Source organism: Xiphophorus maculatus, chromosome 17, assembly GCF_002775205.1.
Source record: "Xiphophorus maculatus strain JP 163 A chromosome 17, X_maculatus-5.0-male, whole genome shotgun sequence".
Classification (NCBI taxonomy): domain Eukaryota; kingdom Metazoa; phylum Chordata; class Actinopteri; order Cyprinodontiformes; family Poeciliidae; genus Xiphophorus; species Xiphophorus maculatus.
This window is the reverse complement of record NC_036459.1, coordinates 14047159-14071465: the sequence shown is the minus strand read 5'-3', so window position 1 is coordinate 14071465 and position 24307 is coordinate 14047159. Positions and strand designations below refer to the sequence as shown.

The 24307-nt window shown below is 37.5% G+C and overlaps 1 protein-coding gene across 2 annotated transcripts in view; it reads left to right on the top strand.

The window, feature by feature from the left end:
- fam19a5 (family with sequence similarity 19 member A5, C-C motif chemokine like) overlaps positions 1–24307 on the top strand; it is a 154500-nt gene that overhangs the window by 82875 nt on the left and 47318 nt on the right. For both annotated transcript variants that reach the window (XM_023349797.1, XM_023349798.1), the window contains exon 2: positions 10183–10332. In XM_023349797.1, the coding sequence (XP_023205565.1) occupies positions 10183–10332 (150 nt within the window). The remainder of the gene's footprint in view (positions 1–10182; positions 10333–24307) is intronic.

Genomic DNA, 24307 nt, shown 5'->3' with positions numbered 1-24307 from the left:
GTAGAGGGACAACATCAAGGTTCCAGTAAAAACAGTGTTTGGGTCCAAAATGGGATTTCTGACCGGCAGACATGGCGTCTGGGTCCCTTCTCTCTTTCTGAACAGCTGTAGTAGCGATATGCCATTTTCGTTTGGCATGAGCACACATACACGCGTACACACACACACATGCAAAGGAACTCTGTCCTCTCCGGCAGAACAGATGCGAAGCCTGTTTGCAGCTCTGCCAAGCAGCCATGCTGTTTTTCTGGGTTAAGTGGGGAGCATGTGGGTAAGATATTTCTGTTAGCAGTGCAGTAGTCATTACGTGTGTGTTTTGATGTGTAAAAAAAAAACTAAACTTGAATGACTTATGCGCTGACTTTGCAGTAGTCCCTATTTTGCGACAGCCACTCATAACTACATGAGTCATGTGGGTTCTCCTTGACCTAATGCTGCATTGTGTAAACGACACACAAATCTGTATGTCTTATTTCAGCGTGCAGTGTTTTAGCCGGGCTTGGTTGTATTAAACTTTCACAGGTTGAATGCTTGCATCTTAGCTTGGTCCTTCCACAGCAATTGACCCTCCTTGAATATACTAAGGAATAATATATGAAGAGTCTCTTTAAAGGAAGCCATATTGACCGCAACTTGCGATCACAAGATGGCAATCATTTCAAAGAGGAATATTGTGATTTGCTTTTTTTTATAAACATATATTGTGAGGTCTTGTATGACGGGATCTTGTGACACAAACTTACTGTGCTCTGATCCTCATCCAGTATTGTTTTTCTCAGTTCCAGATATTTTCAGCTTTTCCATTGTTCCGACTGCAGACATGCGTATATGTTTTGGGCAGCGACTGCTTTCCTGTTGACGTTTGACACTCAACTCGACATTTTACTTAAATAGCTTGCTCTCTTGTCTCTCCCATTTTGAAGAAGTGCTCAAAGAAACCAAGTTCTGTATCATGTCATATTTATACTCCAGGGAATGGGAGTTTATTGACTAATTAAAACTTTGGAAACAATTAAATAAACTAGAACTCTATTTTAAAAATGTCTGTTACCAAATGGTGCCTACTTGTTGCACTGGTAATATATATATTTTTTAATTACTTCTTTACAATTGATTTTTTTTCCCCCCCATTGAATAAGTTTATTCAAATTAAAGATCGGATAACATTAAGGATTTTTCTTGAAGGCGACAATAATCCTGGAGGGCATTAAATGTATGCGCCACTACAGTTTAACATGCGAATCTGTCAATATTTCATGTATTCTCTCAGACTGTGTGTGTGGTATCGCTCTCACTCAAAGCGAACTGTTAAGTTTGAAAGCTTTTTTTTTCCAAATAGTTTATTACCGTGAGAAGAATTAACTGAGACATTAAATGCCACTTCTGTTTTTCTCCGGAAGGGACTGTTTACTGTAGATACAGCTGGTGTCACGGCTCTGGTCTCTGATTTATGTTTACAGTGAGCTGGAAATGCCATCATGGATTTATGAAAAGTGACCAGAGGTTTTCTGCAAACTCTGGTTTGCTTTCCGACAAATAATGTTGCAACACATTAATATGATGTCAACACGCTTCTTTTATGATGGGTCTTGTTTTCAGCAAAAACCTAACTATTTTTTGTATCTATTTTTAAAAAACAACCATATGAGCCTGTCACAATAAGTAACTAATCAACAAATTGCATGATAAATTCAAATCAGCTTTATAATTTGCATTGTGAAGAGTAATTCTGTTTACAGAGACTTCATAGTAGATTTTATTGATGTTTTCGCTTGTGTGTGGCTTTAAGTTCATTTTTATTTATTGTTTCTGGTGTTTGTGTTTTATTTTGGACATTTAAAATGTCTTCCAGTTTCTTGTTTGTCCTCTCAAGACTATCGCTGTAAGATGAGGAATAATTAAACAGTTTTTCTCTCTCAACCACGCCGCAGCAGTTTCCACGTCACGCAGCACCTTTGTGTCGGATACGGGAGGACGCTCGGAAATAATTTTGGAAATTGCTCCTTCCCGTGTTGCTCAGCGTGCCGCCCCAGCATGACTCTGGCACGCCGCAGATGTTCAAAGTACATATTTTAAAAAAAAAATCCCACTTACCTTTCCTGCCAAGTCTGCAGCGCACACCTCACCGGCGTGCGAGCGTTTAAATCAGCAGATTAGGACTCAAACAGCCCGATTCTGTTTGCATTTGGCCGCATTAGGCTGCAAAATCAGATACGTTGCGTCATTTAAAATTGAAAATATTCGGGCAAAACGTACGAGAAGCGGATGGGGGTGGGGGAAGATGTCACTTTGTTGGATGTTCTTCCGAATCTCCCGCGTAGTGCAGAGCAGCAACAGCGCCGAGGAACAGGAGAAGGAATAATAAAGCACAGGAGCATGTCAATAACATTACATTGTATTAGGCCATATGCTCTGCCACATGAATCTATCTTCTGCCACAGTCGGAGCTTTCATTTCACTCTAGGGTGGCCACACATACATTTTAATCAGCCATTTGGCCAGCCAAGCTGACAACTGCTCAACAACAGAAGACGATAAGGGTGATGATAAATCATGGCGCCGCTCGCACAAGCTTTGGGTTACTTTGAGGACTCCTGCCAGTTGTAGATTTTTCCCATGATTCATGAGGCTATTCCAGAAAGCAGGATTACTTTTTTTTTTTTTTTTTCCTTCCTTGTTTCCGCCCCTCCCTCAATCCGTCTTCACGATCCAAATTATTCATGAGATGGCTGTGGATAAATTGGATGACATCCTGCTACTTTACATGAATAAAAAGTGGCAGTAAACAGCCACTAAACAATTTTAATTTAGTAGAAATCTGGTGCTACGTTTCATCTGGTCGGCCTCTTTTCGGGTTATATTCTTTCGCCGTTTCGGTTGAAGGACGACTGCTGGTTTCACTTCCGCCCCCCTTTTTAATGTTTATTTTTTTGCGTTCTGGCCTCTTTTTTTTTTTTTTTTGCGTGATATCAGTCTCGGCATGCATGCGGCCCCCCTTTTGCGCTGCGCTCTGGAGGCTGCGCCACGGGGACGCTCGGAGCAATTTGTACTTAAAAAAAAAAAAAAAAGAAGGAGCGAGTCAATTCTCAGATTACTGGGATACAAAGACGAGCCCATCTTGAAGTTCTTACTCATGCTGAAACAGGGGAATACGTTGTAGACATGTGTGCCTGCACTCAATTGTGCACTTCCCCTATGAAGTCTTTCTTAAATATTTATAATTCCCCCTTCAAATATAAAGAATTGAACAGTTACATTGAGTATTTTAACCGAAACGGAGGACTCTGTGGAATAACACAACTGAATCTGGAATGAACTTCCTTTTTTTTTGGTCTACATATCATGGAAATGGAAATCTGCTTAATGGCTAATAAGTTGCAGGAGATGAAATGAAACTGGATGAATAAGAACTGTAATAACTTTTTAAAAATGTATCCATCGTTACCAAAAGCCTTTCATTAAGATTTTCTCTCCTTGAAATGTATTTATTGCTGCAATTTTTGGGGGTCATGTTTCAGGATGCCAGTCAGCTCCCAGTTTTAATACACCTTGTTGCCAAGGTTACGCATCATAACACATGCCGAAAAGTAAAAGCAGAGCAAAACGCCTCCCAGCTACACATCCCAAACCGGAGAGAATAACAACAAAAAAAAGTCTACAAGAAGAATAAATCAGATGGAACCCAACCGAGTCATACTGTTCTGTAACATCGAGAGTATTTGAGAAGATGAACATTTTCTTATGACTCATGTTTTGGTATGGATGATTTAAGAAATGCAACATGAAATTCATAAACTAAGTGTAGATATGTTGGAGCTCTTCTGTTTAATGCTAATTATAACATTTCTTTTTGTACAGCATATTTCAAATGTCACACATAAACACAATGGGGTGGAGTAAAGCAGGGCTGTCCAACGTCCCGTTTGTTTCCCCCTGGGATGATTTTATTTGGTTCTATAAGTCCACAATTTAAGAATGGAGAGAATCTACAATTAAATAATATCTTAAGCATTTATTTAAGCACAACACAAAGTATTTTTCTTTCATTAACAATGTTTCTGTTTTTATTGATTGATACTTACCTGTCATTTAAGGTTGCAACTGAGCAAGAACAAGTTTATAATTCTCAGAATCCTTTTCTATAAAATTCAGACAACTTTGCTTTATTAAAATATGGTCTTTTTTTTTTTTTTAAAGATAAAAACAACAAATGTCTTGTCAGTTTTAATTTAAAAGAAATGTGGCCCTTAAGTTCTCTCAACTTAATTTTGACCCTAGCAGTGGAAAATAAAAAAATTGGACTCCACGGCTGTACAATCCATAAAATATATACAGTTTTGTTTCGCATTTGTTCAAATTTCATTTTTTGTTTGCGATTAGAATTACTTCAACATCCCAAGGTAATAAAACAACAACAAACGTCAACTGGCTTAAATTTAGATCACTTTTTATTATTAATTTGAAATTTAATTGCTGTTCATTCCAAAAAAAAAAGGTCCAAGCAGCAAGGCGACAGCTCAGACCGACTTTTTTTTCTCCTTTGCTTTTTAGTGAGTTTAAAATTAGCTTAATTACCATCTCCGTGTAAAAGACTGCCTGGCTATCCAGCAACATGAAAAAGAAGCGAATGCCGTTGTCGGGTAGTTACGTCTGTGGCAGCAGAAAACAAGGCCAGTGTTTGATAAAATGGAGTCTATTAATGAGCTCCAACAACTCGAGATAGCAGAACAACCGAGAATTGCGGTCTCTAATCAGCCAAAGTCTTTGAGCCTGTTGACTTCACACATGGTGCGTCAGCAACACACGATCTGTGAGATTACATAAGACATTCAAACAGTCTGTCGACTTTGTCGCAGTGGATGGGATCCAGAGACAGAAAGCAGGAACAAGAAGCCTCCGTTTGGGCCATTTGCACAGAGATTTAGACGCTAATATAGCTAATTCGGCAACTTATTCGGTATTAACGACAGAACATGAAGATATATTTCATTTGCAGCTACAAATACATATAGAGAAATGTTAAGATTTCTAGTAGCTTGACTACATTTTGCAGCAGAATTAGCTCTTTTTTCAAGCTGTACTATGTTTTGCCAATGTTGGATATGTTCTTAGTGTTTTGAAGTTTGAATAATTCATAAAGCTGCTTTATTTTTTTGTACCACTAAAGATTTTATAATCTAAAATTGAGTCTGAAATTTACAAAAAGGCACCGAGTGTCAAAAAAAAAATCTTGGCGTGATTGTCTTTATTGTCTTCGAAAATATTCATATAAATAATTATTTGAAACGAGGTTTTTTTTTAAAAAAAAAAAAAGTACATTTAGCCACTTTTCAAGTTTGTTCTTTCATCGTGAAACCTTTAATCGTGAAAATAAAAGCTCAGTCAAAAATGTAATCACATAATCTGCATTGATAGAGTTCACATTGTTGAAAACATCAGAAGATGGATTTGTTCTGAATTAACCCATTGCCAGTTTCACACGAACGTTGCTGTTTTTAACCTAACCTGCTTACATTTTGTACCAATAAACATGCCGTTCTTTTAAACCACTAATTAGCAGTTCATAGTTATCTAGATACATTTTGGTAAAACATGTGGACTTATCCTGTAAAATCAAACTTAAAAATTCTTCCTAGACTTTTTTATGAAATGAATCAAACTCAGTTCAGATGTAGTGTGTTTACCTAGTGAATAAAATGTCAAGCTTTTTGTATTTATTCTTAAATACTCAAAAAACAAACAACAACTACTGCCTCCCCAAGGTTTTACATTCTGACATCATTTTTATGACATCATAAAAAGTAACTAATCTGAGTTTTGTTGGAGTATGTCTATTGGTATTTTTCATGTTTGTCCTACTAATCTACATGTTTTTTTATTTATTTTTTCCTCCCCTCCAGGGGGTCTTTTGTGGGCTCTAGTGTCCCTTATATGAAAGTAGGCTGACAGGAAAGGGGGAAGACATGCGGTAAATATCGCCGGGTCCGGGAATCGAACCCGCGACGGCCGCGTTGAGGACTCAAGGCCTCCAAATGTGGGTCGCGCTATCCCCTACGCCACCGCAGCACGCCTCTAAATCTACATGTTTTTAATTAAATTCCTTCCTCTGATTTTTTCAAATGCTGAGACACAAGTTTTCTCTGTATTGGTGAGATGCAAGTAAATATAAAAAATAAATCACTACATTTCTACTGCTCGGTTCTTAGCCTGTGACCGCGATGGCCACAGCTACCTGTGTGGATGAATCCTGATAGATCCCCATTACCCTGGGAGTGACCCCTCACAGCTCAGTTCATTAAGCTAGCCACCAAAGTGTCGGGGACTAAAGTCCAGATTTAATCACAGTTTCCATCCTCTTGCCAATCACAATTAGGTCCTGATAAGCCTCTCTGGAATTGCACCCAGGGGCCTCCACACACAGACAAAGGTTAATTTGTGAGCAGCAAGGGCCCGGCTACAAGGTCAAAGGTCGCCTGATTGAATACATGGAAATATGCGTGTGGGCAAGATGGTGGGTCTTGGCAGCAATTACAAACTTCATCAGTATTCATGCGTTTCTTTTCATGGGTAATGGGTACATTACCTGGAAATAGGTGTGCTGATTGGAGGCGGCCTTTTATGGGAAACAGCTTATAGGCCGTGTTTGGGTCCCTGGAAATGGAAAGCATTTTTTTTCTATTACTGTCTTTAGATGTGTTTTCAAGTGCGAAGCAACTTTTGTGAGTTTCTCTGTTGGCTTCTAAACAACTTAGCCAAGTGGTTCAAGTCTCTTAAACTAGCAATAGAAGAGAAAGGATTTAATCTGGACTCTTTAAAGTTTTAACCTGCTTGTTGTGCTATGATTTCATACTTTAAGCTCAACAGAAAACTTTGTATCTGGAAAAAAAAAGTCTGCATTTCTAATTTGTAAAATACACCCATACATGATGTGGTTCCCTAAACTAGTTGTTTTTAAAATGAATAATTCTCCTATTTTTTGTGGCAGAGTTCACATTCATTTACAGAGTCTCTTATTTTCAAAAACATTATTGTTTTAAAAAAATCTCTACTCTCTCCCGGAAGAAGTGAGGTATTTCCATAATGAATAGATACAGGTAACCGAGCCCACAGTGTTTTTGTCATCAAATTTAGTTCAGCACAGTGGCTAAACTATTGTTCTTTCATTTTTTAAAAATTTTCATATTAATTTGTCTTTATGTTAACGTGAATGTAAGCATGGACTCACTTTGAAACTGAAAAGGGAATTCCCTCAAACTTTAGCTGACTGGCGAACCACTAAATATTTTGGATCCATACAAATTGTCCCACTTCACTTGAAGAAAATCAGCTATGTGCAGTGCTGAATTTGTGCCAGACTTATCTTTAGGAATACTGCCTCAAAGTTTCTGTGGGTTTCTGAACATCATTCTACAAAGTTCTGGAGATTTTAGTTAGGTATGGAATTGTTGTTTGAACTTGTTCTTTGTCTTTTAATCTCCTTAATGCATACGACTGGAAAACACAGTTCAACAGTGGTATCTTTATTATAATGATATCCTTTTGATTATTTGTAATCTCTCTGTTTCTTTATCTAATTGAAAGTCAAGAAAATCCAACTAGGCTGTACTTTATATCAAGGTCATCATATTTATTATAATTAATGGCTGGTGCTAAAATGTAATCAAAAGAGGCTTAATCTAATTATTAGTTAATGAGTCTGCACTAAGGAAGCAAACAATTGATTGATTTACGACTAATAGTCGATTAATGATTTATTAAATAAAAATTAGTTTAACAGATGCCGTCCTCTTCGACCTTCTTCTAATGTTGTAGTTTGACCGCCATCCTGCAGAGGGCGCCGCTGACGGAATCAGTTGACAGCTTAAGCAGAACCGGTTAATGCAGAATTAAAGATGGCGGCGGGTCCCAGAACGGGAAAGACAAACGACGTAAACAAGAGACCGGTATGAGATACAAGACGTTCTTTATGCTGTTCTGTCTTGACATATAAACACTCGACATGAAACTATTTACGTTTCACCTTATTAGCGCTCTTTCAGCCGTGCTGCGTGACGGAGCAGTGTCAACTTCTCATTCCAAAAATTAGCGAAGTGCTGCGAAGGTGAGAATGTAATGACGGAAAAAGAGGGGGAAACGCTGACAAATCGGCCCTGGATAGCATGGCTTTGCCCTTAGGCAACAAACCACATATCTGTACCTCACGTTGCTCCTTTATTTTATTTATTTATGAATGCATGTATGTATGTATGGGAAGAGGGGCATTTTTTTATGAAGGAGTGTTGCATGCTACACCTTGCCTCCTACTTGTAAGTCATAGATAACTTTTCTTCATGTTTAAATTTTGAGTAACTAACTACAAATATTTTCATGTCTGTGAGTATGTAAAGAAGCATTGTAGATCATTTCAAGACAAATTTTTTATATAATTTATATGCTAAAACTGTGTTTTTTTTTTTGTTTGTTGCCTCAGGGCAACATGCAGTTGGGACCCTTTTGTTCAGACAATATTATTGTAGTGCGTTCATGTGCAGTTGATTACAAAATAATTATGAAGCCAATTTTTTAAATTTTATTAATGACAGCAACAGGAGATGGATGCAAGATCATTTCATGGACATTGCATGGTTCATAAGTTGGGGTTATTCTCGATGAAAATATGGGGATCCGCTGTACAACCATTATTTCATTGTTTGTTTATCCTCAAAACTAACTTCAGTCCCAAAGGGTGATAAGCTGGTCATCAATGAATAAATGGCCCTATTCCAAGGCAGGCAAAGACTATACCTGCCAAAACCAAAAATATGGGGCTGCAGGGTACTTCATACGGCTGGTGCAGATAGTGTTCTTTACAACTTTAAAACTACACAGGGCGAGTCGTGCAACCACCAAATCTACCTGACATGGGAGCTGGTGGAAATGTTGTCCTTTGCTTGGCTCAAATTCTACCAAAGAATCAGAATTCCAAACTCTTAAAGGAACCTGCAGCCCTAACTATGGTCACTGATGTGAATCTGGTTGCTACAACCCATAGATAAACAGATGGTGATTCGCAGGTATGTCCATGATCAAGTACCAGAAATGTGATATACACTCTTTTTCACATCAACGAGCAATTCCTTCCTGATGTGTTACATATAATAGGGGAAAAGACTGATGGCAACATCCTTAGTGATTCTAACTCCGCCAAACATACACGCGTACAAACACACAAATGCTCGTTTTAGTAATTTGCTTAAATGTAGCATTCATTAATGAATGTTGGTTGTTTATTTTATATTCGGTGAGTTGGCACCGTGTTTGATTTATTTTTGTCAAAAAAAGTTTTTTTTATGAATTTAGTTTTTGTTTGATTTGTATTTCATTTCTCAAAATCACTGTAGAAAACCTTGGTGTTCCAGACCCCTGGTAGCACAAAGTTGCCCTGAGGCAACAAACCCAAATCTGGTTCCGGGAGGTGTCGGGGTCCAATTGTATGATTGATATGTAATTAGGGACCACCAAGCGCCCAAAGAATACAGAAAAATATTTTTTCCCCAAAAAATGAAAAGTCATGCCATAGAGGGTTAATAAGCACGGTTGATTTTTGAGGATCTGTTTAAGTTTTATAATGTGAGAAAAGCATAATTTTCTTTTCATTCAGTCAGTATGTAACGCAGCTTGACAAAAAAGTTTAAATATATATTTTTTAAATTCAGTATATTCAAAATGCAGCCCTTTATGTAATGGGAAGACTGTTGGTTCTTTTGATACTAAAGAAAACTTAAAGGAAAGTGGCCGCTTATCAATTAATCGCTAGTCACAGAATAAGAACTATCAACTTTAGATTAAATCATTAATTGATGACTTGTATTCCTATTCTGCACACTGAGGCTACAGGGTTAATTAACTTTTTTTGGACACTTCTTTTAGAGATTTGTTCGATTTTAAGTTAAAAAATATACTATGTAGATTACACTTAACCAGGGTGTGGAGATTTCTAACATTCTCTATGATTGTTTAAGATTATGAAGTTTCCGCCTTTCCTCCCTGAGCTGTAGTAGAGTTGGAGGTAAATACCAGGGCTTCCTGGACTCACATGAATCAAAATGGAGGTTTTAACAGAGTAAACAGGCTAGTTTATTCTGTCCTGTTTATGATTGCATCTCTCTGACCTCCCATGCTGTGGTGCAATGTCATTTCCAGGCCAGCTGGCAGCGGGGACATGTGAGATTGTGACGTTGAACAAGGACAGCAGCCAACCACGACGGACCATCGCCAGGCAGACGGCCCGCTGCGCCTGTAAGAAGGGCCAGATCGCCGGAACTACAAGAGCCAGACCTGCCTGTGTGGACGGTAGGAGCCAGGAGTTGGTTGGTTGGGTGGAGGGGAGAATGTCGGGGGTGAGATTCTGGCTTTGCTTGCTTTGTTTTAAGGGCTCACTTAGTGTTTGAGTAGTTCCATGCAGCATGTAGTTTCACTTGAGTGAAAATTACTCAAACATGAGCATGCTACTCCCGAGGCGTGTTTGACTGGAGCGGAGAAATGTGTTGGCTTTGAAGCATGTTGAGATTACATGTAAAAACGAAGCCGTATCCAAATGTTCAACTGTGTAAACAGTTTTTCACACAGCTGCTGTAAGGTTTGGCCTCTTTTTTTCCACTTATTTAGTTTAGGGTTTAGTTGGATAAACCTGCAACAATGTAGGAGCAAAGTGGATCACTAGGGCTGCCTTTATGTTACTAAGACCTGCACCAAATCTATTTACAGCTGAGTCACTTGCTAGAGCCGCTTCAGGGGAGTTTCAAAATCCCACACTAACAGATGGGCTTATTTTTTCCTTGAATAGTGACACCATTACTGTAATAATATGTTTCCGCACAGATGGAAATAATTCTCTTCATTCTTGTTGTTGTCATTCTTATGAGCCATCCAATTGGCTAGCTGGGCTGAATACTGATTTGAAAAACGGCTAATTTAAGTCCTTCTGAAGCAAGACCCTATTTTAAGGTTCCTTTTGGTAGGCTTACTTGATGTGTACAGCCGCAATATGTAAACATTTCAGTTTTAGACTGCCTTCAAATCAAGTGATTAAAATTTACCTTTTTGGAAAAAAAGTACTTTTAGGAGTATTTTTATTACACTGTACTTTTTACTTTTACTTTGGCCATTATATTATGAAGTATTACTATTCTTGAGTAAAATCCTGGATACTTTACCCACTGCGAATAACTTCAGTGAATGAAGAACAAGATTGATCTAACCAAAAATTCGCCAGACATACACACAGTTTTTGTTTAGATTCACAAGTTTTAAGAAATTGATTTGGAAATTTGTTTCTTTTGCCTACTTTAGTTATTTTGTAATTATGTTACTTACATAAATTATTTTCATATTGGTCTTTACCAAAATGTCTGCATAACTTTATATTTCGTTCCATTTTTTGATGTAGTTTTCAAATATTATTCAGTACTTGAGTTGCCTTTTTACCAACTACTATTTTACTTTTACTTGAATAATTTCTTGCGTGGCTACTTTTTAACTTTGGGTAAAAATATGTTGGAGTTGTTCTGCTTTCTTACTTTAATCATTTCTTGGACAGCTACTAATTACTTTTACTGAAGTAAAAATATGTTGAAGTTGTGCTACTTTTACTTGAGGGCATTGTTTGGCTACTCTACCCAAAAGCTAAATCAGAAGAAATCTGTAAGGGAGAAAATACTTTCCAACACCTTATAAAATCTCAACTTCAACTGCCTTTTAAATAGGCTGTCACTCTCTCATGATGTGGCTTCTACCCAGGGTGGGAGGGGATGTCGTGTGCTCAGGTGAGGGTAGAGTAAATACCTCTATTACCAAGATGGACCAGCAGTGAGCTGTAGCTTTAGATGTCTTGTTTTGGCTGTTATTCAACTGTGACTTCTCAGTTGTACATCCAATTGAAAGTGTTTTTTTGTCCTTGGCGCTCTGTTTGAGTGATCTTACCCGCTTATTACATGAGCAGTTGGCCTCACATCACTGTACTTCTTGCCTAAGCGGGGGGAATTTGTATGGAAGACAGACGAAAAGATGACTACTTTCTGTTTGAGCAGCATAAAATCACATAGAGTTTAGAGATACACCAATACACTTTTTTTTTTTCCAATTTGGATACCGATACAGATACCTGAGGTTTATTATCGGCCGATACTAATACAATACAGGAAAGTATAAACACAGACATAAATGTACTGAATTACAAATTTATTTGATAACTCTGCACCAGTACAGGACATTTAAATACACAAATAGATTCATAAACTTGGCCAAACATGTAAAAACAACCTTAATTTGTTCAGTGGAACTAGGAGTCAAAATAAAATAAAAAAAATAAAGCAACTAAAACTGACAAAAACAATAGGTTGACCACCTTGGTGAAACATGCAAAAATGAACTTCAACAAACCTTTAAAATGGTTCAGAAAGTGCAATTAGCAATTCTAAATATAATGTAAAATTAATAACAAAGCATAGAATTCAACTGAATAGATCTGCCCTTGTGGGTTGGGGAGATTGTCAGTGTACCCAATCTAGAATTTATTTTCAATATTGCGGCCGATATAGATATTAACATCGGATCAGTGGATCTCTACATAAAATACACATGCAATTACTGTTACTCACTTTACTTTCTTTCTATTGCTTCAAAATAGTGTCAAGTAGTATTTATGAGTTGGGCTTCATAGAGGTGATAGACATGACTGGCTCCCGGCATACTAGTCACATTCAGATAGATTGAGTTAAATAAAATACGTCAAAGTAATTTGTACTGATTCCGACACCAAAAGCTTTTCTTTCTAAATGTCCATCACTTCCTCCCAGCCAGTGTACCACTGTTGCAATTTTATGTTTGGATTTTCATTCCAAATTGTATGTCAGAAATAATTGCTTTGTACAGGAAACTATTTAACAAATAATGGCATTGTTAATATTGTAGTTATCTGACTAAACTTGCTTTCAGTAGAAGGCATTTTTATGTTTTATGCTGCATATTGCAAAATGTTTACTCTGTGTATTAGAGATGCCGAATCTAATTTTAGTCAGTTCCAATTTCTCTCAGAGAGCAGTAATTGGAAATTTAAATTGTGTATTTTCTCTCTCTCTCTAGGTTCTAGTTGAATTGAATGTTTAGCTGCTTTTATTATGAAACATTTAAAATATTATTACTAAAAAACAAAATACAGAAAAAGCAAAAATGGCAACATATTAGACTTTTCACTCTGTCACTGAAAAACCAAAACTGAGATGTGCAAAACTCTGGCATTATCACACATTGAAAGCCTACTATCATCTGCTTACAGTGGAAATTCAATACATTCTAGCCCAACATGCTGCTCTGTAGTTGTATCTCCATAAGCTCCGCTCTTGTCAGAATTTGGTCTTTTATTTTGAGAGTCCGTGGACTTGTGTGTGCCTTTTTAATACGTTAGAGTTGATACACACACACTCATTTGTTTTGGTTGATATTACAAAATCCCACAGCTTGATATCATTGCTATGCAACGTGGAGACGGCTGCCTCCACAAATGCAATCTCATTTGTTTATTCGGAGGGCAGGCTCGGCTCACAGTGGTGGGCATTTAAACTGCGGGGAGGAGAGAGGAACCTGACGGGGGAAGGAAAAATAAATAAATAAACCTGCGTCAAATGCCACAAATGGAATTTCAATCAGTTTTAATCTGCTGGAGTCCTTGAGGTCTGCTCACAGTTGTAATGTGCCTTCGCCTTGGCTGACATGATCGGTGTCCTTCATGCTTCAGATGCCGTTCGCGTCGGTCATCCAGCACACGGAGGATAATCCGGAGCTCCATCAAAAGTCTCACACCGCACCTGATAATGAAAACAGAGGGAGTGCCGAAGAGTCGCTCTTTTGTTGTTGTGCATTTCCTACCCCTCTAGCTCCTTTGTGTCTGTTTATTGCCTTGAGGAGGAGAAAATGGGAGATAAGTCGTCAACACGATAAGGGAACTAGCTCAGGATATAAGAAAAAAAAAAGAAAAGAAATCCCCTAAGAACTGCAGCTCTGTGGAATAAAGTGCTCTTTCATTTTCTGTGTCTATCCCTTTCTCTTTCCCTCTCTTGTCTTCCTTTATCTATTCTTCCTGTTACACAGACACTCATTCCTGTGGTCCCCTGTTTTCTCTCCGATTGTATGTCTTCCATGCCCCTACCCATTCATGTCCCGTATTGCAATCTAGTTTCTAAAAGTACATTTTCTGGTAACTACTATTTCATACTCTCGAGCCCTTTTACATCTTTACTTGACGAGTTTCTAAAGAGCTGATCTTGATTCGTATTAGGAGGTTAAGAGACCGAGAGAGAGTATTAGGCAGGAGTAGAATCACCTACTTGAGTGGGCTGCTGGGACGACAGTCACATTAGGAGCAGACTCCTGGTCTGTGTGATTGTTGTTGAGGTAGGGATACCGTATGATGAGATGCTACAACAAAATTCAGTTCAATTTAAGACTGAAAAGTAAAGTTTTACTACTACTAAAATTAATGTACTGGCATAGGCGGTCTGGACTTAACGTTTTATAACGTTATTTTGTGGTTCTTTTCTGATAACAATAAATGCGACAAATGTGATATGAACTATTTATTACTTAAAGTTTAAGTAACTGTTTGGCTGTGACCTTGTAACAGCAACTATATCCCCACAAACATAACATATAAAAAACATTTCTATTTATAATACGCTGCACAGAGTAACTCCATTTAGTCATCAAATTTCTTAATATTTGTTGATACTCTCATTGAAGGAGAAAATAGTAAAAGTAACAGGAAAAAACACAGGCATGCAACCAATCTGGCACACCTTCAGTGTTGAGGTAAATTTTTGTTATTCCCTCACCCAAAGCATACCTGGAGTGTTGCTTGGATTCTTTCATGCATATTTTAGAAATCCTTTCATCTCTCGTAGCAACCACTCAACTGTGGAAAACGCCTTGATGGAACTAGACCCGCCTTCGAGATGCAGCTCTTCTTCAGAGCTGCAGTTTCCAAGCCTTATAGAGCACATCTTCCCCCATGACTCCTCCAGTCAGCTCCTTCAGACTAGCCAGCCACAATTAGCAAACACCTGGTGGAACTGTGCACCTGCTGAGCTCATTATAGGACCTGCTTTTCAGTACAATGCTGGTAAAACCATTGTTAAAGGGTTAATAGAGGAGTGATGTGATGACTTTCTGAAGGCGGAATTTGAGAAGGAGCAATTTTTTTTAAAGAGACAGAGGCCCAATTTATAGGCAGTAAATTACAAAGTAAAAATTCTTTTAAGTAATATTTGATATATATTGAAATTTTTTAACAACTGAAGTTAACATAATTACTAGATCTAAAATCTCACTTTGTGCTTGGACAACACATACCATCCCTTTAAATATTACCCTCAAAATACTTGCATGCAAGTCAATGCGTCCTCATTTTAGTTGAGAGTTTTTGATATACTGCTAATCTTTTGAAAATCTTTCCACTGAATCTCTTTAAATCTAAATAATCCACAGAAAATTAAGCTTTTTTGATTTAAAAAAAAAAAGTATTTTTTTGAAGAAAGGTTAGCAAGTTTGTAACATTTTACAGGGCCACACATTTGTAAGGTCATTCTGCCACTGCCTTTTCTTCCCTTTTGGAATTTGTTTTCGTTTCCTCACATGCACCCTAACATACGCACACACACACATCCCCCCAACACACACAAACACACACTGCACCGACTTAAGACTGATGACCATGGGCTGTGGCCTTGTCACGGGGCGCGAGGGCAGGCAGATGGGGACCGCAGCCCGAGGTGGGATGCTTCTCCTTGGGTGTGCTGGTTTACAGGCTGTAGCCTCCTAACTGGAGCGGGGTCACTTGTCAGATGCTGCATTTTATATACCAATCGCGCGCAGGATAAAACGGTCCCTGTAATCAGGTTCCCCCGTTAGCGTTCCGTCTTGTGAACGTCTTCACGTATTGTACGGTTGGAACAACTTGGATGAACATAAAGTTGATTTTAATTACGAAGTAGAAGGAACTACAACACGAGTTTCATTTATTTTTCTATCTAAAACAAGTAAGCTTTTTTATGGTGCCTCTAACTAAAATTCTGTGTCCTATCTTCAGAATGAACTCGCATTTTTAAGTCTTTTGTAACATCTTACAGGTTTATTTAGCTCCGTCCAGCTTTGCATTAGCTTTGATTACATTCTTGAAGAAAAGCATGATGCCTTCATATACCAATAAGAAACATTCAAAGGGCACAAACACTTTCACAAGTCCTGATTTTGATTATAATTTTAGAAAATATATATTTTTGTCAGTTTTTGAAACATTCTGTTTCACACAGTTTTGTGTTTTTGAAATACCTTCCATTTAAATTCAGGTATGTAATATTTCATGCACCGAAAAAGTGGATGAAAAAAATGTATAGAATTGCATTTCACATTTCAATTCACAAGATAGAGAATACTTTATTTACAGTTAGAAGTAATGATTTATACACTTAGGAATTATAATTTTCCTTCCTTTTAATATTTAAATCAGGCTTATTGTTTAAAAACTAAAGCAACTTCCACTGTTTTACATCATGTAAAACAGAAACTCCCAACACCGAGCATTTCTTTCTGTAATATTTTACTTTTTTTCCCCTTTACTGAATAATGTAAATCTATTGAAAATATTGTTGTACGGCTTTCTCTCCAGAGAGACCAGAATCAAAACGCCTCTTTGTGAGTTTTTCCGAGCTCACACACGAATACTGAATTTGTGTTTTGCTGTGCGACGAGCAAAAAAAATAAATAAATAAATAAAAAATAATAATAATAACACAAAGAAAGCTTCTGTTTTCCCCATGGGGTGAAAAAAGGCTGACAAGAGGTGCCCATTAGCATAAAAATAATGCAAAGTGTTGTGCTCTGGCTTTTATAAGGTGGCGAGAGTTACGGTGAGTTTCACATCCATTAACCTTGCATTATGTTGCTTTGTGGCTTCTTCCCTGCTGAATTCCTCAATAAGTCAAATCCATTTTTCACAGTTTCTTGAAAGAAAAAAAAACTGAGAAACTAACCTGTTGTTTTTCATTATTATTAATAAATGGTGACTCAGAAAGATGTAGTAAAAGCATTTATTAGCAACAAAACAAAACAATTGGTGAGTAAGTATAAAGATTTTTGCTACAGTGCTCTCAAGAGGAAGTGTGTGGCTCATTTCTGAGCTGAATCTTTTGTAGGACAGCTACTCGGATCTCAATGCTTTGTGTTTTAAAAAATATCTTTATCCTTCTAATGAGTCAGATTTTTCTGTTTTTCTTTAAAGTAGTCTTAATCTAGAGTTCTCCAGGTTTTCTAAAGATTTTTCAACAATTTTCTTTACTTTGGCTTCTTTGCCGCTCATTGTTTTGTCTCGACATTGCAAATGCCTCTTTTAGTAAACATCCAATCCTCCATATATTGTATTTTAGTTTTGGTTTCTATACAAATCATTTCTCTCCATAGCAACAGATATCTTTGTTTAGCTATTGTAACAATATTCATTTTAAATGGTCTTTAATATCCCAACTTGCACTCGACTATAATAAAATACATGACTGTTTGTAAAGGAAGATGCAAACAGAGTTTATAGATTCAGCTTCAAACTGTGACTATGACTTCAGCTCTGTGTGCATTGGAAGAGATGGTTTGAGCTTCCTCCTCAGGAATTATTTAAGCTTTCGAGATATTAATCAGCTGCCTTTTTTTTTGTTGTTATCCAAACAGAAAGAAAAAAATAGGCCGATTTTAATGTTGTGACTGTATACATAAATTTAATGTCACAGTTTCAAATGTGCTGGAAAAAAAAAAAACATCTGACATGCAATCAGAAAAAAAAATAAAAATCAACTTACAGTACATGCTTTAATTTCTTAGTTTTTCCCATTAGATTTTTTTCAATTTTCTTTTACTACCAGGTCTTGGAGCAAAAAGTCATGAAGATTACTCCTCTCCATTAAAGCGCGCCTTGAAATAATTAATCTCTGCCACACTAACAGTAAATATTTAACATCCCCGTTGTTGCAGCTCTATAGCTCACACAGATGCCATAATGCTTTCAGGCAAAGCGGTTACGCTCTCTGTTAATAAAACTGCATTATCCATGCATCCTGTCTGCACTGAAGCCTCTGCATTCATAAATTTGCAGCCGTAATGTGATGAAGTGCGCCCAGGTGTTCCAAAGAGCCGAGACGTTGATAACGTCAGAGGGCTTCGGCGCACCATTGTTGTGTATGTTGCGTTTTATTAATGGACGCGGAATGAGAAAGTGGCCACTGAAGTTCTCTTGAAGTGCTTGATACGCATCAGTGGATATAATAAAGCAGTCATATTAGCTATGCCCCAAACACTTACCATGAAATTTTTAGTAACGTGATCTATCCTTTCTTTAGCCCTTATATTGCAGATTATATTTTTGATCTTTCCCCAGCAACAGGGAATGTTATCCAGTAGAAAGAGAAAAAAAACAAAGGAATTACAAGTCCTTTTTTTGCTTAGCTCTGTGCTGATTTGTTCAGTAATGGCTCTGCTGAAGACCCACTCTGTAGTGAGAGTTCATGAAGAGGGATGTTGCCTCAGTAGATTGTCTTCGTGTGCTTTGTCTGATGTCAAATGAGCCATCAGGCAATTGCACTGAAGTATTGCAGAGCTCTTCATAAAGTACGATTCTTAGCAAGGCCAGAGCGCCAATCACTTCAGCCCATCGGACTCCTCCGGACACCGCAGCTTTATAAATCTGCAGGAGCGAACCTGTCTGCCATCTTTATGTATTTATTTTTTTTCTTTCACAAGGTCCTCACAGAATACAGATATAACAAAAGTAGAAACCATGAAATGCTTTCTTTTAATGTAACACTACAATGTCGAAGTTAAAGAGTGAGAGGTAAATTTTCACATTTCAACTCAACACGATCATAAATCAGTGTGTATTAAATCGGGATGTGGCAGCATCATGTTTGTTTGCGTGATTGTTGTCCTCATTTCTCTTTCTACCAAAGACTGGATGACAACTTGTCTGGTTGATTATTGTAGGTGGTTTGGTTCATTAGTCTCAACTAGCGTCTTTTTTTGAAAGTCAGTTTTGCTTACAAAGACTTCAGTTTTTCATTTTATTTGTTGTTTCAGTTGTTTTGTTTACTTATTTTGGACATTTAAAATGTGTTCCATTTCCACTGTTACATGTTTAAAATTTAAAGTTTATATTAACATTATGTTACTAGAAAAAGACTGAGACTGCACTTCAAAAACTTCATATCAATATTGATATTAATTTTTGATTTAAAGAAAAGTGAGTTCTACTGGAAGATTTTTTCATTTATGTTAAAAGTGAAAAAAATCAACTAGTGGAACTAGTGCTTATTTTAGAGAATATTAAGGAATTGTTGACTTAAGACAAGAACCTATATTTTGCTTAAATGCTACTTGTTAGTTTTATCTTATTTCAAGTGTACTATCATATTTAGACTAGAAACGAGACAAAAAAATGAGGGGTTAGTTTTTGCAGTGTAAATGAAGGTTATTTTGCTTTAGAAAAGGAAAGCACATACTACACCCCTTAACAAGTAAGAAAACAACAAAGAATATATCTATACATCCAAATATACTCTCTCTCTCTATCTGTATGTATATATACTGTACATACAGTAAGGACAAGACAATGTCAACCAGTTAATGTTTCATATAATACCATATTTGGACATAAAGAACAATACATTTAGCTCAAAAAGGAGTGGGAAGAAGACAAACTTATTTACTCTCACTCCATATCTATAAATTGTGTGGTTGTCATTGTAATTTGAAATTTGTTTATTTGTGTTTTGTTTTGTACACGTCGGTTTTTTCATGATACATTTCCTTGTCGGTAACACTGGTTGAACTTCCAGAAGAAAAATCTGTTAGAATGACCTAGTCAAATCCCAGACCTAAATCCAAACAAGAGTTATTGAGGTGTGACAAAATTTGGTAACAAAATAAATAATGAAAAAAGTAAAAAAAAAATTTGCAGAAAGGATACTTGTCTGGTTTATTATTGTTGGTGTGGAGTCAGAAATGAGGCATTTCTAGAAGGTAAGCACCAGGTCTCACTGCTTCCAATTATCCTGATGGCCTTCTCCTGCCACCTACTGCACCGCAGACAGAAATAAACCGTACAGACAGGAAACTCCTACAAGCACGGCAGTAAAATAAATAAGCATGTGTGAAAACATTGAAAAAGGCAAACTCTCTCCCATCTGACCCCCATTTTCTACAACTCTTCACCTCTACGTCTTTTATGTCTTCACTTCCTCTTTATATGTCCTCCGCCTCCCTCGGCATCAGCGCCATCCGGCAGCAGTTATGACTGCGTGCCTTCCTTCCTAAATGCTGTCTGCCCGTCCTCGGCGTCTCCCACAGGTCTGCTCTCGGGCACCGTCTCGGTTGACGGCTCGCGCTCTCTCCACCGAAGCCTCACCTGCCTAATTGGAAGGGAAACGTCCCCCCCTCCCTCCTCTGGCGTACACGCATGTCCGAGAGGGTAAGCCTGTTCGTCAGGCTACGGGCAGTGAGCAATTAATGAAGAATTACCGCTTCGATGGACCCACGCGGGGCCCGGGCTACAATTTACAGTAGGAGGAAGGTGTCAAGCGAGTCGGGCAGACAGAACCGGCACGGAGACACAGTGACCGAGGAACAGATAAATCATCCATCTGACAGAAATTATGCTTCCTGTTAAGTCTCGTAAGTGTGAGAACGCTGGTTATGTAACCATCAAGAAACACAACAGTGTTGGTAATCAAAAAGCTTAACTGTAGATGAAGATAAAGCAAATGTAGGGATATCCTTGCCATCAATACTGATCAAAGGAATGGAATAAATAGCAGCACATTTGTGTATCATTTATATAAAAACACAAGTTATTAGAATTAATAGAAATGATTGAACTTGAGTAGGTATAAAATAAATTAAAGGAAATTTATTATTCTTCCTCAAAATGTTTTTAATTATTAGGTGAAGTTAGCGGACGCTGTAGTGGTGTTTTAGTGATTAAAATTGCACATTACCCGTCTTATGAGAGTGTCATTTGGAACCCAGGAGTTTTTTTATGCTCTGCGCAGTCCCACTGTGTTAGACTGACCCAACGTGCGCTTTAACACAAGTTGTTTTTTTCTTTTTTTGTGGTGTTTTGGGAATTGATGGTCTTGCGTAATAGTTTATCATTTTTATCATTATCAAAATAGTAGCACAAATGTCGTGATGAAATTCAAAGTCCATTATGCCCACCTTGGTCACAAAATGTATCTGGCTCTATTCCAGAGATATAAATTCAAAAGTGTTTCATGAGGACACAGCATAAATAAGAAAAAAATTAAAACATATTTAACGCATGTAACTTAATATATTTGGACCAAAGTCAACACTCAGATCTTCAACACTTAATTATTGATCAAAGTAGAGTTGCCACTATTGCCTCTGGACAGTTTTCGTAGATTATAAGTTTGTTGTCTTTTGGGGGCGGCAAAGGTTCAGGGGTTGTTCCCTTTTTGTTGAGAGTAATGCATATGACTTATGGATGAAAAACGAAACTGACTATTTGTTTGATAATCATTATAACGTATTTATTCCAAAAGTGCACATTTATGTGAGTTGGCTTATGTGATGAGCTAGTTTTTGATACAAAGGTTTCAAAGTTGCAACTTTTGCTTAAATTTCCCTCAAGCACGTCCTGCGGTTTCAAATCCTCTGAGATGCCAGAGAAAGTACCAGAGAGACTTTGTTTTTTTCAGAAATGAAGCAGTGCCCCTCGTCTACCTGTTTAACTGACTGAAAGATGGCTGCTGTACTTATGTTACAAGAAATTAAAAAACTGTCTGGAAATAGTCATGGTATGAAAAAAAAAAACTGACCGTCATGGTGTGAAAACCAGTGAGGCGCCACCTGTTACCCGTGTTTTGAAACCGGCTCGCAACATTTCTCTTAATTCGCTACCGGAAATATTTTGCTATACTCGTATCCCTCCTATGAAATCTACAACTTGAAATTTATATTTTTTGTAATAAACAGTTGGAAATATCACTTAAACTTAAATATATGTATCAAAATAAGAAATAAATGTTATAGATAAAACAGTACCGCAGTAGAAAAGGTCATTTTTGCTTTAGCTACAGAAAAACAAAATCATTTTATGATTTGAATATTCTGATGAAATACTATCATTGCTTTTTTTTTATTTGCTAGAGCTTTGCTCAAAATTATCCTCCAAAAAATTATCTCAAACCACCATTTGCCTTGTCACTTTGTCTGCATGATTCACATACCTGCACATATCTTTATCAAATTAGCATAAAGGGTCGTTTGGTTTTTATCTCAGGTGCCTGTATGTGACTACACTGGAATGTGAGAAATGAAAACCATTTACATTGACAGTTTTCATGGAGCAATCTCATAACACAGCACAGGATGGACCAGTAATAACTATGTGAAATATGTTCGAAGATAAACCTTTTATATGACGACTGCATGACCTGAATAGGAAGGTAACGGTTAGTGTTATCTTACAAGAGGCCTGAAAATTGATTGATAACACAGTGAATACTATGTGAATTATGTGTTTATATCCGTAGTACTAGTGCATCCTTGTTATTAAAGTATTTTAGACTTTTTACATTGAATGTGAATCTGTTTTAGTGAAGGTGAAGCCAATTTACAGAAAAAGAAAGCAGCAGTTGCTGTACTTTGTGCACAATTTCCCCATGTTTTCTTCCCCATCTCACCTCAGGGATGTCACATTGACATCCCCAACTCGTTCAGGCGCCATCAAGAATTTTTGAAAGTGCTACAATCTCTTAGTGCCTCGCACAGATGTAAAAATGTTCCCTTCTGGCAAACATTGAGATACCATACGTAGAAAGACAGCTTTCTTTAAAGTAATTTTCTGTATTTGTCAAAACGTCAGTCAGTGACAACCTCTGTGAAGCATGTTAGCATTTTGGATCGCAAAGCCGCCTTTTCCTGCCAACTCCTGATGGAGGCTCAGATGAGGCGGGCCAATCAACTCTCGAGCCCCGCGTGCCATTTGATTTCTGCCGCTGACGGAGGCAACTGCCAAGACGGGGCTGCGAGTGTTCACTCACTCATTCACTCACTCACTTCCTAGCTCCGATCCAACACACACGCGAGCCCATCTGGCACCGTGAGCCAGGAGCCGCTTTTCTCTTTTTAACCCCCATTACTCACGAGGTGCTGATTCCATATGATGGGTGTCAGAGCCCCGCGGTGTACATCTCCACACTCATGCTCCCACTTATCTTCCTTTCATGTGATTACTGGTAGTCTTTTGTTCTTTTCTGTTTTAAGAGCCAGAGATGATCGGATGACTGCGGTGCCGGTTGGTTGGATGCATGCTTTGGTGTATTGGGCACCAACAGAGTGATAAAGTTCCCCGTACTCCTTTAACTTTCCACGTTTTGTTCAAAACCACAAACTTTAATGTATTTTTATTTGAATTGTTGTATGGACCAGCACATAATTGTGAAATGGAAAGAAAATATACGAAATTGGGGTAAAAAGAACCCTTTTTACTACCATGGTTAAACATGGCAGAGGCATCCTCATGTTGTGGGAAGTTGGTTAGTGTTGAAGGGAAGATGGATGGAGCCAAATGTTGGGCAGTCCTGGATGGGAAGCCTGCTGGAGTTGGCCAACAACCTCAAACCTGACCAGAACCAGAATAGAATAAGGCAAAAACACAAAATTTTGCCAAGTATTTTGTCTATTTTCTAGTTAAAATCTCCTTATACACTTTAAATAAGACAAAACTAGCTTAAACAGAACTTTTCTGCAAGACATATTTGCTTTTTACAAGTCAATCATTCGTGGATTTTGATAAGAACGAATAGTTCCAAAGGGAGATTATTTCCCCGTGTTATAAGTGAACAAATTTGCCAGTAGAACTAATATGAAGATTTCATATGTTACAGAAAAGTTCTTTAACTAGTTTTGTCTTATTTCAAATGTGTTTTATTTCGGTCTAGAAACTAGACAAAAATACTTAAGATTTTGTGTTTTTGCAGTGATTGGTTTAAATCAATGTATTTGAAAGGCCTAATTAAGTCCAGAATTGAATCCAATCAAAATTTTTAACAAGACTTGAAAACAGATGTTAGAAAACACTTTACCCAAACTATCTGAGCTTGGTCTATTTTGCAAGGAGGAACAGGCAAACTGCTCTGCCTGTAGATGTCTAAGACAATTCTGGTGTTTGTCTGAAATACAGTTAATTTTTATATATATATAAATTTGACTT